General features: G+C 36.3%; 1 protein-coding gene across 1 annotated transcript in view; it reads right to left on the reverse strand.

The window, feature by feature from the left end:
• LOC150081650 (glutamine--fructose-6-phosphate aminotransferase [isomerizing] 2-like) overlaps positions 1 to 17,522 on the reverse strand; it is a 207,492-nt gene that overhangs the window by 83,122 nt on the left and 106,848 nt on the right. The window contains exon 12 of the mRNA XM_090379514.1: positions 7,977 to 8,170. Within this exon, the coding sequence (XP_090235640.1) occupies positions 7,977 to 8,170 (194 nt within the window). The remainder of the gene's footprint in view (positions 1 to 7,976; positions 8,171 to 17,522) is intronic.

The raw sequence follows: 17,522 nt of genomic DNA on the forward strand, positions 1-17,522 counted from the left end.
TCTTAGCTACCCTAACACAACCCATGTGTTTACTTGTACAGCAATGACTCCCAGCAGTCTCTGAAATATCCTGCATCTTGTTTTTCAGGCTTCTGCTCATTTCAATAGAAGCAGTGCAAGAATCACTTCCACCTCTGCCAGTGGCTACTGTTAATCTATTAGTCCATGTATCCCCCCCAACTAGCAGTTTTCCGACCCACCTAACACTGCCTCGACAGCATCGGCAAAAATTCTTGCACCCTTTCTATTTAAGTGTATCCCATCCCTGTAGAAGCAATCTCTCCTGTTAACAAGTACAGTCCAGGCTGAAAAAAATTCTACCCCTTGAGCCTTGCACAATCCCTCCAGAGCTGAATTGATCGACAAGGCTCTCTCATCATATACTCCCTCCTATCGTGTCTGGGCAGAATTGCAGACACTTTCAAATTCAACCCTAATTCACGGCTTTTTTTCAACAGTGACCTGTACTTGCTAAGTAATTCCACCAGTCTGCTACTCTTAATATCATTAGTGCCAACGTGTACAACTATATCACCTTTTGTGCCCTTAAAAATCACCTAGACAAGACAGCAGTAGTAGCTCAGACACTGCATAGGTTTGTTAAGAAGTCTTGTCTGACCAATTTGATTGGATACTATATTGTGATCACAAAGGAACTGGGACAAAAAATAATTTTGATATCAGGAAATAATTTTGATATTTGGATTTCAGGAAAGCTTTTGATACTGTTGCACATGGAAATCTGCTGCACAAATTGGAACAGTGTGGCATTGGAGGCAAATTGCTGCTATGGATAAGGGGATGGTTGAGTGGCAGAAGACAGAGAGTGGTAATCAATGGACACTGCTCAACGTGGACTAATGTTATTAGTGGAGTTCCTCAGGGTTCAGTGTTGGGTACGTTGTTGTTTTCGGTGTTTATGAATGATATTGATGATGGGATATCAAGTTTAATGTCCAAGTTTGCAGATGATACAAAGGTTGGCAGGGTTGTTAAGGACACTACTGACGCTATGCTGCTGCAACAGGATCTGGAAAGGTTGAACAAATGGGCTGAGAGGTGGCAAATGAAGTTTAACATTGACAAATGTAAAGTACTACATATGGGAAACAGTAACCCCAGAGCAATGTATCAACTCTGCGGTACTACACTGACAGTGGTGGAGAATGAAAAGGACCTGGGGGTAATTGTGCAGGCAGATATGAAGTTCTCTGAGCAGTGCAGACGAGCTGCAAGAGTAGCTCATGGTGTCTTGTCAATGATATACAAGAATTTTTCTAGCAGGGATAAGGAGGTGATTATTCCCTTGTATAAGGCAATGGTTAGGCCACATCTTGAGTACTGTATACAGGTCTGGAGGCCTCATTTCAAGAAGGATGTAGAGCTGCTGGAACGGGTACAGAGAAGGGCAACAAGATTAGTGAATGGAACAAAGGGTTGCTCTTACGAAGAAAGGCTTAAGTTTTGCAAATTACAGAGTCTGGAGACTAGGCACCGGCGAGGTGATCTGATAGAGGTGTATAAGGCTTTGAATGGTTTGAGCATGCTCAATGCCAATGGGATTCTTCATCTTGCTCAGAATAATCACCTCAGAGGGCATAAATTCAAATTGAGGAAGGACGGATGTCGGATAGATGTGCGGAAATTTGCCTTTGGCCAGCGGGTGGTTGGTTGGTGGAACCAACTTCCATCACTTGTTGTTGAAGTTGATAGCCTAAACAAATTTAAAGCTCAACTGGACAGGTATTTCGAACGAACGGAGGGGTGAAATGGGAGTGGTTTTTTTTTTTTTTTTTTTTTTTGGCTGATGCTGAATAAGCTTGCTTTCTTGCATCATATGCCTCTACTAATGCTAATTCTGTATCACCTCTTTAACCAGTGACTCCATTATTTTCCCCGGAACAGAATTTAAACTAACAGGTCTATAATTATTTGAGTCACCCTTTGAACCTCCTTTGTGAATTGAGGATACATTTGCACATCTCCAGCCCATGGGGACCTCCCCTGACTCTAAGGACACTCTCATAATTATGGCTAAAGGTTTGTTTACTTCCCTTGCTGCCTCATTCATTATAACTCTGCCCCAGATGCCTCTTTTTTTATGTTTAACTTCAACAATTTCTCCACTTTGCTCTCAGTTATTACAAAATCACTTAGCTTCCTGTTGAGTTTGATAAACTTCTGGCGTTCCCCTCCTTGAATAACTCCTCATGTGTGAATGCAGATGCAAAATATTCATTCAGTTTATCAGCCACTTGAACAGGATCATCAATAGTCGAATCATCAATGTTAAGTGGACCAATCTGATTCATCCCCTTCCTTCTAGACTTTACATAAGTAAAGAACTCGTTGCATCTTTTGCCAAAGATTTCTCGTAATCTGCCTTCACCTGCCTAACCTCCTTTGTGACTTGATTACAGACCAGCTTATATCTGCCATAGGCTTCTGTGTTGCCTGATAATTTATATGCATCCCATGAATTTTCCTTCTCTGCCACGAGCCTCATTAATTCATCCAACATATATTTAGGTCTGAACCTTGAACAGATTTTTTTAGTTGGTATGAAAAGCCTAGTAGCCTCCAAGATGAAGTCCCTGAAGGCTTCCCGTTTAGAATTCACCATTGGTAACATCAATGTTGATCCCACTGTGTAGAATTAAAACTGTCTAAGACCACTGTAGTCACCTTTACGAAAACAAAAACCCTTTCCTTTACCCTTGATGGCAGTTACATCTTTAAGTAAATCCCACATCAGTACATTGTGATCACTGTCACCTAGTGTTACCTTTATCTGCAAATTCTTAATGCATGAATAATCACTGCTGATAATCAGATCAAGGGTATTACTTTCTCTGGTTTGCCCCTCAAACGTGTTGCTGTAGAAAACAATCCTCCAATAAATCCACAAAAGTCTTGCTAGCATGTGAGTGACCAATCCACAAGTTCCAGTCAATATCTGGAAAGTTAAAATCCCACATTACAATTTACTGACCCATTCTATTTCTCTGCACAACTGTTCATTGTACTCAGAGTCATTAGGCCTATAACATACTCCTACTCTCATTTTCCCTTTCCTAGTGTTTTTTTCACACCAAACAGACACAGCATTGCTTTGTCCACCCGTGTCAACTGGATGCACTGCCTTAGATTTCATGTGTTTCTTAACTAACAGCATAACCCCTCCTCCCTTCCTACCCTGTCTGTCCTTTCTGTATACATTGTCCTCCACAAATTCCAATTCTGCACTGCTTATATCTGTGTGACATCATATCTCTGATTTCTTGATCAGCACTTCAAATTCATCAATTTTATTTACTATACTTCTAGCATTAGTGTAAATGCACGTGTTCTTACTCTTAGTTACCCTAACAAAGCTCATGTATTTACTTGTTCCATGATGACTCCCAGCAGCTCTTGAAGTCCCCAGCAACTTGCTCTTTAGGCTGCTGCTCATTACAATAGAAGTAGTGCAAGAATCACTTTTGCCTCTGCCTGCAACTTCCGTTAATCTTTTAGTCTGTGAATGCCCCCATTCTAGCAGTTTTCCGACTCACTTAACACTGCCTCGATAGCTGTAGCAAGGCCTGACGTAGCCCAGTGGTCAGGAGCGAGAGTGCAGAGCACGCGTTCCTTGAGTGAACCGGGGTTCAAGCCCGTGACTACTAAATACGATAAATATTTGTATTGACAATTTATTGTAAACTCTACTGACTTGGTTGTCGTGCCGGAGTATAAACAGAAAAAAATATATAAATATTCTTGCACCCTTTCTATTTAAGTGTATCCCATCCCTTTAGAAGCAGTCTCTCCTGTTAGCAAGCACAGGCCATGCTGAAAAAAATTCTACCCTGTGAGCCTTGCACTATCTCCAGGGACGAATTGATTGACAAGGCTCTCATTATATACTCCTTACTATCGCGTCTGGGCAGAATTGCAGACACTTTCAAATTTAACCCTAATATAGAAAGTGTTTTGAGAAAACAACAAAAGAGTAGAACATGTTTGAGCATAGAAAGGTGTTTCATGAAAAAAAGTAACTGAGCATAAAAAAAGGTGAGGTCTGGAGGGTTTTTTTTTTTTTTTTTTTTCCCCCAGAACAATATCTCAGTTGTCTGGCTGATCTGGGTTGCATTTCACAAAAATACCTTTTTACAAAAGCACATTGGTACAAACACATTTTGTAAAGAAATAAAAATGTTCACAATAACTTCATGGGTTTTATTCATACATAATCAATAACAGTAGATTCACATATAATCAGTTATCTGTAAAAATAATTTTGAATTCATTAATTTTGCCAAAAAAGATTAAATATACGCTGAAAGGAATTCATGGAATGCCTAGTTCCTGGGCATGCGAAGCTGCTGTCACCCATCTCACTAGTAGACGAACCCATCACTTGGCAGGTATATAGGCACACTGCATTCATGTAGATAGTAATTCAATGTTAGTATGGATAAACCTTGTGAGTTAACCAACTTTGAAAGATGGATGATAGTGGGTGCCCGAAGCATGGGTTACTCTATCGTGAAGGTGGTACAGAAATTGCACTATCCCTGTTCAACAGTATCAAGAGTGTATCATGAATACACTATTTCCAGAATAACATCTCATCGTGGATAGTGCTGTGGGTGGAGAAAGGTGGTGGATGAATGTGGCCGCCGACATCTGTCTCAAATTCTTTCAGCCAACTGGAGAGCAATAGTAGCACAAATCACCACAGACTTCAAAAGGGAGGTGCCAGAAACATCTTCATCAAGACTATCAGGTGATCATTAGCCATAATAGGTTAGGAGAGCTGCAGACCCACCAGAGTCCCATTGCTAACACGACAGAAAACACTACACCTCAACTGGCCCTTGGATGATTGGAGACAGGTCTCCTAATCCAATGAGTCCCATTTCCAGTTATTTTGAGTGGAAGGGAGGGTACATATCTGGCAGAAACCACACAAAGCTATGCACTGACATGTCAACAAGGAACTGTTCAGGCAAGTAGATGGTCGGTAATGACATGTCTAATAATCAAGCTACTTCTACAGGTACTAATCGTAACTTTGGGGACTTGCATATTCTGCAGTCTTGTTACTGATGATGTGCAGCAGTTTAGATTCTTTTGGTTTTGATGTCATTGCTCTCCACAAACTGTATTTATCATTCTGGAAAGGATTCCAGATACCCGCTTTCCTTCATGGGTTATCCAGCCTGACAATCCTGATCGTTGCTGTGCCTTTATTATAATTAATCCTGTTCTTAATGTCATAAAAAAAAAAAAAATCACTAGTCTATCTCAGCACTCAGTTTGTACTCATTTATTTATGGTAAAATTCCTTGTTTTCCAGATTACAGGCACTTTATCCACAGTTTGCACTAATGATCAGACACGTGACCCACTCATGGGTTATGTTCTTGATAACTCACCGAGTCTAACTTAGCAGTAATTGTTGGTTATATTCAGGACACTGCCACAGCTATTCATTCACTGTCCTAGAAGCATTTGTCAATTAATCACCTATAATATTTCCATTAATGAATTTAACTGGTGGTGAACATGTAAGTTAAAAAAACAAAACTAAATATTATCTGCAGTCTCAAGTTTTTTTTTTTTTTTTTTTAATTTCACATCCAACATCTGTAAATGAGCAAACAGTAAATAAAGGTTTACAGCTCATAAACTAAGGCAACTGTTTCTAACTAACTGAAAAATTGGTACTACATGATATAGTACTCATTCATCATATAAGAAAGATTTAATAAAGCCACACTAATATCATATGAGAGATTAATTTGTTTTTATTGAAATATTGCAATTAAGTTGGAAATGCCTCAATACCAATGCTTAAACAATTTGGTAATGTAACTGGAATACACTGTTTCCCATTGTTAGGCCTGTTGTTGGACAGCTGCTTGTGTATATGTGTACTTCACATGTCTAAGTCAGTCAATCTTGGGTCAGGATAGCATGAATTTTTCTCCCACAAAACTCTGGTTTTTCAAAACAGCTTAACTGAATACACAAAATTTACACTATCAGTATGCCCTTAACTGCTCCAAAGCTTATTCTAAACAACCAACTAAAACCTTGTTTTGAGAGACAAGCAGTTCAATTCTGTAACTTTAAGGAAACCCTACCACCAAAACATTCAGTATACTAAACTATTACTTATTTAGAGATGACATTTCTAAACCCACTTTTGGATTCTGTTGCCAAGTCAATTCAAACAATTGAGAGAACTATTTAATCAGATATTTAGTTAATACTACATATTAACATATTTTATACATACTGAGTGGTCACTGATTCTGTCAGGATTACATTGAGTAAAAAAACTAAAGGTTATCTAACTGCACAATTTGTTGTATAAATTAACAAAACTGAAAACTCCATCAGTAATATGAGACATAATGAGCAACCATACTCCCGCCACATTTGCCTGGTAGGAAGAAGGTTGAATACTGCATTCTACATTTCTTAAGGTGATGATGTCCCGTATACAAGAATAAAGGTTAAATAAGTGAAAAAATCTGAAACCTTTTCATCACATTCATAGGCTATTCTCTAGGCCAGTTGTCATATGAGAAAAAAATTAATAAAGCCACACTAATGCATCATGTGATAGATTAAGTTGTTTTTATTGAAATGTTGCAATTCAATTGGAAATACCTCAATACCTCCAACACTTAAACAACTCAGCAATGTTTCAGGAATACACCATTTCCCTTTGTCAGGCCTGTTTGCATTGGCTCAAGGAGTCACTCCAGCAGGCCTGACAACACGAAACTGTGTTCCCAAAATTACTGATGTCTGTTGTTAGATAACTGGAAATTTCAGCAACAGCAGGAGAATTTAAGGAATGCTTTAAAAAACTATCATAAAAGATTTAATGATGATAGTCTCAGAACTTATTAAATAAAGAAATATTCCATAAGAAGATGATGATGACAACAATTTCAGGACTTGAACAGTGTCACATATAATGTTAAATGTTCATAATCAGGAGGACATTTAAATTAATATTTTATATCAAAAACTGGGTAAAAAGGATATGGAAAATATTTAAGATTCAGCTTGGTAGGTTTCCAAAGCAACAGATGTGAATACTGAGAGAAAAAAAAAAAAAAAAACACATGCTGTCCTCTCCATTTCCATGCTCGGTTACTTTTCTCACTGGAATAATGGTCTTCTCCACTTTTCCATGCTTGAAGTATTATTAGAAATACTTTGAAGTATTTTTCAATTTGATAAACATATATTATGGAAATCAGTTTTAATCACTGATCAAACAGAAGTATACTGGTTTAGGTCTTTTTATTTTTTTTAAAAATATTTTAAGTATGGATCATTCCTTATTTGAGATGCAAAAATAAACAACTTATTTATTTAAAATAAAAAAATATATAAAAGTATATGATATGATAAAAATATGATAATAGATAATAAATAAATGATAAAATAATAGAATAACATAATAAAATAAATACATGATAAATATTCTTGTTGATACCAACCAGACAGGATATTTAGCTGAAAAACTTAAACATAGTAAAATAAAGTCCACCATATAAAAAAAAAAAAAAAAAAAAACAAGAAAAGAAGGAAAATGCCAAAAGCCCATGAAATGGTATGTTCTTTTGAAAGGCATAGTGTTTCAATAACCTTTCAACCCAGAAGAGTCCAAGTTGACCAACTGTAGCCTTAACACTATGCAATCAATAAAGTATAGCCCTGACCAGTGAAGGATTTAAAGCCATGAAAAAATGAAAATGTGTGAACAGGTTATAAATATTCAAAGACAGCATTGCTAGTGAGAATAAAATATTTGACATTTCAACATTTAAAATAGTAAGGGTTACCTCATAATTACAAAGCATGAATACATTAAAAATGAAAATAATTTTGGAAAGGAACTAAAGGATTTATAATATCTTGAAATTAATAGTTGAAATAAAAGCAGAAATAATTTTATCTTCACTTACAGCTATGGCACTATGATAGCTGGTTCCACATCCAATTAATAATAGACGTCTGCATCTTTTTATTTCAGGAATATGATCCTTGATTCCACCAAGAACCACCTTCTCATTCTCAAAATTTACACGGCCTCTCATGGTGTTAATAACAGATTCTGGTTGTTCAAATATTTCCTTCTGCATGAAAGAACTATGATTTCCTACACAAAGGATTTTTTTTTTGGAAAAAAAAAAAAAAAAAGTGATTCTTCAAAAGTATGCCTTTTGATAAAATTAAATTCTTTATGTATTTGCTTTATATATAAAAATTAAAAAAAACTTTATATATATTTTTCATTTTTATTAAAGATATTTCTATTTTAAATAATATGAATATCTTTAGGTATTAATATAAAATGTGTGTTATCAACCTGGCTGATCAAATAGAAAATATTTCTATGGATTTATTTATTTCACAAAAAAAAAAAAAAAAAAAAACCTAATTCTGGCAGCTTTTTTGAGGGATTAGGCCAAAGGTTCCCAAACTTTCTCAGTTCAGGGTACCCTTAGTGTCCCAGTAATTTTTTCATGGCACCCCTATGCTAAAAGAAATATCTAACACAGTGGTTTTCGACCTTTTAATATATACCTGTATAATAATTTTATTCTTTATATAGAGGTACTAAATAAAGATCTATTATAGATCACCACAAAATTAAAGAGACACAGTACAATGGATACCGTACACCTTTTTATAATGAAATAAATATACACAAAAAATAAATAAATAAATAATAATAATAATAAATTTAAGTAACTTAAATCCAAATTACACGGCACCCAAAGAATGTTGTTGTGGCACCCCGGTTGAAAACCACCAGATTAGGCCATTACATTGTTATTTTTATAGGCATTAACATATGGTTATTCATAAATAGTTCACAGTTTTCATATAAAACAAACTTTTAATACTACATTTCAAGTAAGGGAGGTCTCTTGCTTCTCCTTTTTTCCATAAAAAAAAAAAAAGGGTAAATAAAGCAACCATCATACCACAAGAAGAATGAAAAAAATACATACAATAAATTGCAAACTTAATGATTAATTTGCCAACACTTGGTTTAAACTACCACCTCGAACACTATACACCTGGACCTCACCACAAGACTCTGACAACAATATCGTCAGGAACCAAATTGACTACATCTTAATCAACATCAGATATAAGTCAAGTGTCCTCAAGGCAAAAACTTACCCTGGAGCTGACATATCATCAGACCATAACCCAGTAATAGCAACACTACATGTCAAATTACGAGCTTTCAAACTCACAAGCACAACAAAAAGAAACGACCTGGAGAAACTGAAGAACAACGCCAACAGGCGACAAGTACAGCTTCATCTCAACACTACAATCAGATCGATCGAAGCAGTAACAACAGACGTGCAAGCGTTCGGGCGTTCACTCAAACAGTGCATCAATGAAACAGCAGAAACCCTGCTAGGACATCAGGTGTCGAAAAAAGAAATAACGGTGGATGACCCAGCACATACCAGACCTAATGGATGAACGGAGAACATTTAAAAGCAACAACAATCGGGAAAAATGCAAAGAAATACAACAAAAGATCAAACAGGAAATCCAGAAGGCGAAGGAAAAATGGATGGAAGATCAGTGTGCAGAAATCGAAGACCTAATCAAGAAAAATGACAACTATAACCTGCACAAGAAGCTGGAAACATCTACAAACCGGCTCCTATCCCAAGCTTATATACGGACAACAATCAACCTATACTAAGCAAACAAGCCAAACTCGACACCTGGAAGAGCTATATATACAAACTGTTCGGCACCAACAGAAAACCGGCAGAAACGCAACAACAAACACAGGAAGACAATCTCCACATATTAACATCTGAAGTGGAATATGCCATCCGAATAACAAAGCCAGGCAAGGCCTGTGGACCTGATCAGATTCATGTGGAACTGCTGAAACAACTAGACTACAGCAACATCCAACAACTAACGAAATGGTTCAATCAAATCTACAACAACAACGACGACATTCCATCTGAATGGCTCCAATCCATCTTCGTGGCCCTACCAAAAAAGGCTACCAGCAGGAAATGCGAAGACTTCAGGCTGATCAGTCTAATGAGCCAAGTGCTAAAAGTCTTCCTCAAGGTGATTCAGCAAAGGATACGCTGTAAGTGCAAAAGTGCACTAGGAAACACACAGTTCGGATTCTGCAGGGGACTAGGCACCAGAGAAGCAATTTTCTGTTTACAAATATTGCTACAAAGGTGCTATGAACATCAAAAAGACGTGTATATATGTTTTATTGATTACGAGAAAGCCTTCAATTCAGTACACCACGACCGTCTAATTGACCGACTGAGAAAACTTGGGCTTGAAAACAACGATATCAACTTTATTACAACTCTCTACTGGAATCAAACAGCCCGGCTTCGCTATGACAACATCCTGACAGACCCAATTCCAATAAAAAAAGGCATCCGGCAAGGCTGCCCATTATCTCCCATTCTTTTTAACATCTATTCGGAAATGATCTTCGACCAAACACTGGCTGACAAGAACATCAATAACTTAAGATATGCCGATTTTATTTATTTATTTTACTTTATTTTTTTTTTTTTTGGCTGATGCTGCATAAGCTTGCTTTCTTGCATCAAATGCCTCTACTAATGCTAATGCTAATGACACAGCACTAATAGCGGATTCAGAACAAGATTTACAGACCATCTTGAACGAAGTGGACATAGAAAGCCAAGCATGGGGGCTACGAATCAACAAAAAGAAAACAAAGGTGATGAAGGTCGGCAGGACTGCAAGCAAAATCACGATCAAACTAAACAATGAAAAATTAGAGCAAATACACCGCTTCAAGTATCTTGGAGTACTCATTGATGACCAACTGAACCATGAGGCCGAAATCAAAAGCAGAATTGAACAAGCCAGGCAGGCATTCACCAAGTGGAAAACCCTCCTCACCGACAGAAGCTTGAACATCATGCTCAAATTATGCACATTGAAATGCTACATCTGGCCAATACTGCTCTACGGTGTAGAAACCTGGACTCTAACATCAGCCACTACAAAAAAGCTCCAGGCCTTCGAAATGTGGCTCTACTGAAGAATGCTGAAAATCCTGTGGACAGCCAAGATAACCAACGTACAGGTCCTGCAGGACATGCACACGGAACGGGACCTGCTTAAAACCATCATCAGCAGGAAATGCAAATACCTAGGTCACATCGCTAGGAACCAACAAAAATATCACCTACTACCACTCATCCTGGAGGGAAAGATCGAAGGCAAGAAACGCCCAGGCAAATCGAAAATGGCATGGCTAGATAATATCAACACCTGGCTTCACATGACAACAGCACAAATTCTACAAGCAGCGCTAGACAGAGAACAATATCAAATTGAAGTCGCAAGCGCCATTCGGCAGCATTAAAGAAGAAGAATAATTAATTTTATGCATGATTCCATAAAACACATTATTGTAATGAAAAATTAAAATACTGGTAAATGGGTATCAAAACTATGTTCATAACCTAATAAGTGAGAAGAACAATACACATATACATATAAATTAACGGCCTATGCAGTAAAACTTATATCCAAAAATGATCTAAAGATATCTCTTGGACTTTATCACATTAAATGCAGGCGACATCAGATATGGACACAAAATGTACAAAACAGGATATTTCATAGACTTTAGAAATTCTTAAAGGAGGAAACTTCAATTCTGTATTTGCAAAGTTTGAAAGCTAAACATCTATTTGAAGGGGAAAAAAAACATCTATTTGAACATCTATTTGAATGATTTAAAAAGGATGAGGAAACACTGTTAGGGAAATTTCTCAATTGGCCTAGGCTAGAAAACATCTATATAAGATAATGAAAGATAACTTCTAGGATAGACAGAAAAATATATTTTTTTCTATCCAAAGAGTAAGTAGTTATTGGATCAAGCCGACACCTAATTCTGTGGAATTAAAGAGCTATTTAAATTTAAAGACAGGTTGGATAAGTACACTGGATGTGCACAGATGACGAGTGCATGAGTTACAATAAGTTTTTAATTAAGGCTGATACTACATAATCCTTACTTCCTTGGATTATTTTTTATCATTACAATATTTGTATGGTTAAAAACAGAATAAATAAATAAATAAAGCATAAAAATAAAAGAAAGTAATTTATTTGCAATTTATCTAGCATTGAATTAATAAGACATGACACCATATATTCAGTTAAGTGAAGACAAAATTCCAATTCAATACCTCCTGAAGGCTTTTAGAAAAGGAATTTTGCAATTAAGAGAAACAGAGAGAGGATAACACTGCAAGCCAGTTCATAAGTGACAAACAACTTGTGCACTGGCCAAGTTAACCGTTATCACATCAGATGTCAATATCACACCATTTCTAATTATGCCATAAAAAGTACTGCTCAATAACATGACACTATCATGAGGTCAGAATTAAAAAAAAAAAAAAAAAAAAAAAGAAAACATGAAACTCTTTTCACTGGACATTGTTTCAGTGTATGTGAATGTTAATCTCCCTCATGCTATGGATGTTTTATGCAAGTTATTATATGATGATGAATTATTATAGACACAAAGATTCCACCAACCTCTGGATTAATATTCTTGATTAAGATCTTAACAGATACTAATTTTATTGCCTTTAAAGTAAACAAATTTGTGAGCTCCCATCAGTCTTAATATCAGTGGATTAAAATGTAGAAATTGAGAAATTACACCACTCTCTCTTCATAAATTAAACTGCCTACTTCGAGAAGTATACTGAAAATTTAATTTGTATCACGACAAATGAAAAACACCAATATTTAATGGTTATATTTAACAACACTCATAAATGGCTCAAATATGCAAACGAAGAGGAACCTGATAATATTTTAAATTTCTTAAATATCACTATAGTTGGGACAGGCTATAATAATTAAAAGGTTATAATGATTTATGCACCAACATCGAGCCATGATGTTGAAGAAGTTGAAGAAATGTACACCGAAATTGAGTCTTCTAGATGAACAGAAAACTCACTACATTATCATTATGGGGGACTTCAATGCTAAGGTTGGAAAGAGACTAAAAGGGCAGAAAGGCAAACTATAGGAAATTTTGGAATTGGTGAAAGAAATGAAAGAGGTGAAAGACTTGTGGAATTTGCAGAATCTAGTGGAATGTCAGTAATGAACCCTTTTTTCAAGAAAAGGGTGAACAGAAAGTGGACATGGAAGAGCCCAAATGGGATTAACAACTAATGAAATTGACTTCATCCTCACTAACAGACGAATATATTGTGAATGATGTTACTGTCCTGAACAAGGTAAATGTTGGAAGTGATCACAGAATGGTAAGATGCACACTTGATATAAATGTAAGAAAAGAAAGGAAAAAAACTGGACTCGAGTAAATAATACAAAAGGTATTTGAGATAACAGAAGAGAAGAAAAAGCAGTATGTACTGGAACTTAAGAACAAGTTTGAGCTTCTGCAGACTGTTCAGGACCAAGATATCGACGAGGAATATTATAACTTTCTGAAAGCGATAAAGTCCAAGAAACCTATAGGTAAAAAGAAATCCGTCAAGAAACACTCTCATGATGAACCAAGGACGACAAATGAAGAGCAAGAAAAACACTGACAGGGAGAAAATTGAGTATACTGAGTTATGCAAAGCTATTAGAAAGAGACTCAGAGAAGACATAAAAAAATTTAACACAAGTAAAGTAGAACAAGCATTAAGGGAAAACAAAAGACTTAAATCAGCAGTCATGAGCAGTAACACACAAAAGACAAATGATACTGAAAATGAAGAATAGTGATGGTGTACTTATAAATAGCAGAGAAGGCATAATTCAAATAGCAGAAAACTACTATAAAGAGTTATACAAGGAGCGAGGGAATGAGGCCAGCAGTGGAGAAGATGGATCGCAAATTAGTAACACATACAACATACCTGATATCCTTCCTGATGAGACAGAACATGCATTGAAGAAAATGAAGAATCAGAAAGCTCCAGGGGAAGATGAAGTTACTGTAGAGTTGTTAAAATTGGGAGGAAGAGACATAACACAAAAACTGGCAAGACTCTTCACAAAATGCATTAGAAAAGGTGTATGCCTAAGGATTGGAATAATGCAATCATGGTTTTGCTGCATAAGAAAGGAGATAAATCAGAAATTATAGACCAATCAGCTTGTTATCCCACATCTACAAGTTGTTCACAAGGGTCATTACTAACAGATTAAAAAGAATACTTGATGAGAATCAATCGAAAGAGCAAGCTGGCTTTAGGACATGATTCTCAAAGATGGATCACCTTCATGTAATGTCACAGCTAATGGAGAAAGCAAATGAATATAAAACACCATTATGCCTGGCATTTGTGGATTATGAAAAGGCATTTGACTCCATACAGCATAAGGCAACGTTTCGGGCACTGGAAAGACAAGGCATAGATACTCCATATATTATGATTTTGAAGAAAATATATGAGAATGCTACCTCCTTTATTAGACTAGACAAAGACAAGAGCAAATTTAAAATTTAGAAAACACCAAGGGGAGACAATATCTCCAAAGTTGTTTACTGCTGCCCTTGAGGAAGCTTTCAGAAGATTAGACTGGTCGCAGAAAGGAGTCAATGTGAATGGAGAGTACCTAAGCCATTTACGATTTACAGATGATATTGAGGTCATAAGCCACGATTCTAAAGAATTACAGGAAAATCTTAATCAGTTATGCACAGTTAGTAAGGATTTTGGACTAACAATGAATATGGCTAAAACAAAAGTAATGATGAACAAGTATGCCACAGAAAGGGATATGATTGAAGAAACAGTAATAGAAAAAGTAGAGTCATATACTTATCTGGGACAAGTCATTAGCTGTAATAATGATAAATGGATGGAAGTCAAGAGAAGAATAAATTTTGGATGGATAGCATTCAGGAAATATAGTCACATACTGAGGAGCAATATCCCAATTTGTCTGAAATGGTAAAATAATGAACCAATGTATACTCCCCATCGTGACTTATGGAAGTGAAACTTGGGCACTCACCAAAAGAATGGAAGAGAAGCTGAGAACTACACAGCGAAGAATGGAGCAAATTATATTGGGAATCAGACTGTTAGATAAGAAGAGAAACGCATGGATTAGGCAGCAAACTCAAGTAAAGGACATTCTTACAAAACTAAAATGGTCTTGGGCAGGACACAGCTCGAAGACATGACAAATGGACTAAGAAAATAACAGAATGGTATCCAAGAGGAGCTAGAAGAAAACCTGGAAGGCAACAGCAGAGATGGACAGATGAAATTCATGGGTTCGTGGGTAGTAAATGGATGGCCATTGCATAAAATAGAAGAAACTGGAAAGTTGCTGAAAAGGCCTTCATCCTGCAGTGGATTTAAAATGGCCGATGATAATGACTATGTATGAAAGTTTTTCACAAGCAGACAATTTTTTTTGTTATTTGGTTTTTTTTGGGGGGGGGGGGCATTAGCAACTAAGGCCATATTGCTCCGTGAATATGTAGTGGTCATTCCTTGACCTTTCCGCATCCTCCGTATTTGGTGGTGACGGGCTCGAACCCCGGTCTAATCAAGAAGCGTGTGCTGCGCACTGCTGCTCCTTCCCACCTAGCTACGGAGGTGCCACAAGCAGACAAATGTCAGACTTCATTTGCATTTCAAAAGCAGCCCCTTCACGTACAAAAAAAAAAAAATCTATTGTTTATAATCAAGTTTTAAAATGCAGTTAAATATTGCACTCCACCAGAAGATAAGACACTGACAGATTAATAGACTAATGAATAAGTTTTATCAATCACAATTATTCCTTTTCTTTATTAAAGAACAAAAAGTAAAATTGTTGAACATAATGCTATAAGTTCTCAAACTGCTATACAACTTTCAAATGAGAGAAAATACATTTTATGTCTAAAATATGACATCACATCGTGGAAATCAAAAGTTGATATCATTATTTTGAAATACCAATGTTTCGCTGGTCTTCGGACCTTATTTTATAAAATTTAGGAATACTAAAATAACTGCAGTGTAAATGCGAGGGTTCTTTTCTGAAAATTCATGGACTGAGATCATTGCTCTGAGTATGAGTCACTTGGGAGGTTGGCATGGGTCTCCTTTTCAAAATAGCATCCTTCACATTCTATACACCTTTTACAGAAGTTCACTAGCTTCTGAATGTGGCAGGATAGCAGATGTAGCTGATTTAACTTCATTTGTGTTAAATTTTTTTTCTCTCAACTCTTTTTTGGGGCTTGGGAAAGCCCAGAAATTGCATGGTGTGAGGTCTGGGCTGTATGGAGGGTGGTCTAATGGTTATTTTCACTAAAGCTTGCATTGTTGGTTGTGTGACATGTGGCCTAGCGTTATCTTGAAGAAGAAACTATTCTTGATTAAGCAGTTTCGGTCTTTTTTTTGCAAATTGCTCCTTTGAGGTGAACTCACAACATGTTAGCATATATTCTCCATTTACAGTTTCTTTCTCAGGAACTTTGTGCTGCAGTATTATTCCACAGGTATCAAAAAACAAAATGAACATCAATTTTTTTGATGAACCAAAATTTCGAAATTTTTTTGGAGGCAGTGAATCATGGTGTTTCCATGTGCTTGACTGCTGTTTGGACTTGGGATCAAAATTTAATCTAGGACTCGTCACGTGATTATTTTATTCAAAAAGTCGGGCTCTTCTTCCATCTTGTCAATAAAGGCCTGACAAAGTTCAATGCGATGTTTTTTTGTTCTTCAGTAAGATAATGAGGCACCCATCTTGCGCAAACACGTGACACGTTAAGCTGCATCTTTACAATTTCATGACATCTTGCTACACGAACATTCAACTGAACTGCCAGATCACGAATCAATAAATGCCTATTTTCTTTCAGTAACGTTTCAGCTTCCTCAATGTTTTCATCATTCACTGAGGTTGACAGACACCTGCTTCTTTATTCATCTTGTACACTTTTTTTTTTCCATCCTTAAAACGCTTCCACCATTTAAATACAGCCATTCTCCCCAAGTCTTTTTTCACCGTATGCTTCTTGAATCATCTCAAATGTATTCTGACCACTTTGGCCTAACTTTACACAAAATTCAATCGTGATTCTTTGTTTAATAATTAATGAAATATCTTTCTCATCCCCCATCAAAAAACACACTTCACAAACTGTTATAACGAACACAAAAATGAGTACTACATGATATGGTTGCACAAACTAAGTAAGAAAAGATGGAGGATCATTCCTAGACCGCAAACTCGTCACTCGTTTCCATAGCAACGAAGCAGTTTTGCCAGTCTGCATATTTTTGGAAAGCCCTTATACATTAAGACTCCTAATTAAAATGGCTATTATTTGTTCTGTCTATTCGTCTTTTCTTTTCCTTTTTTTTTCTAAGACGCACATGAAAATGCAGTCCAACTCTATTTTATTAATTTTAGCAATAAAGTGACAGCCAAGATTGTTTTCAAATAGATAA

This window comes from Mastigoproctus giganteus, chromosome 8 (genome assembly GCF_048544385.1).
Source record: "Mastigoproctus giganteus isolate SK-2022 chromosome 8, ASM4854438v1, whole genome shotgun sequence".
Lineage (NCBI taxonomy): Eukaryota > Metazoa > Arthropoda > Arachnida > Uropygi > Thelyphonidae > Mastigoproctus > Mastigoproctus giganteus.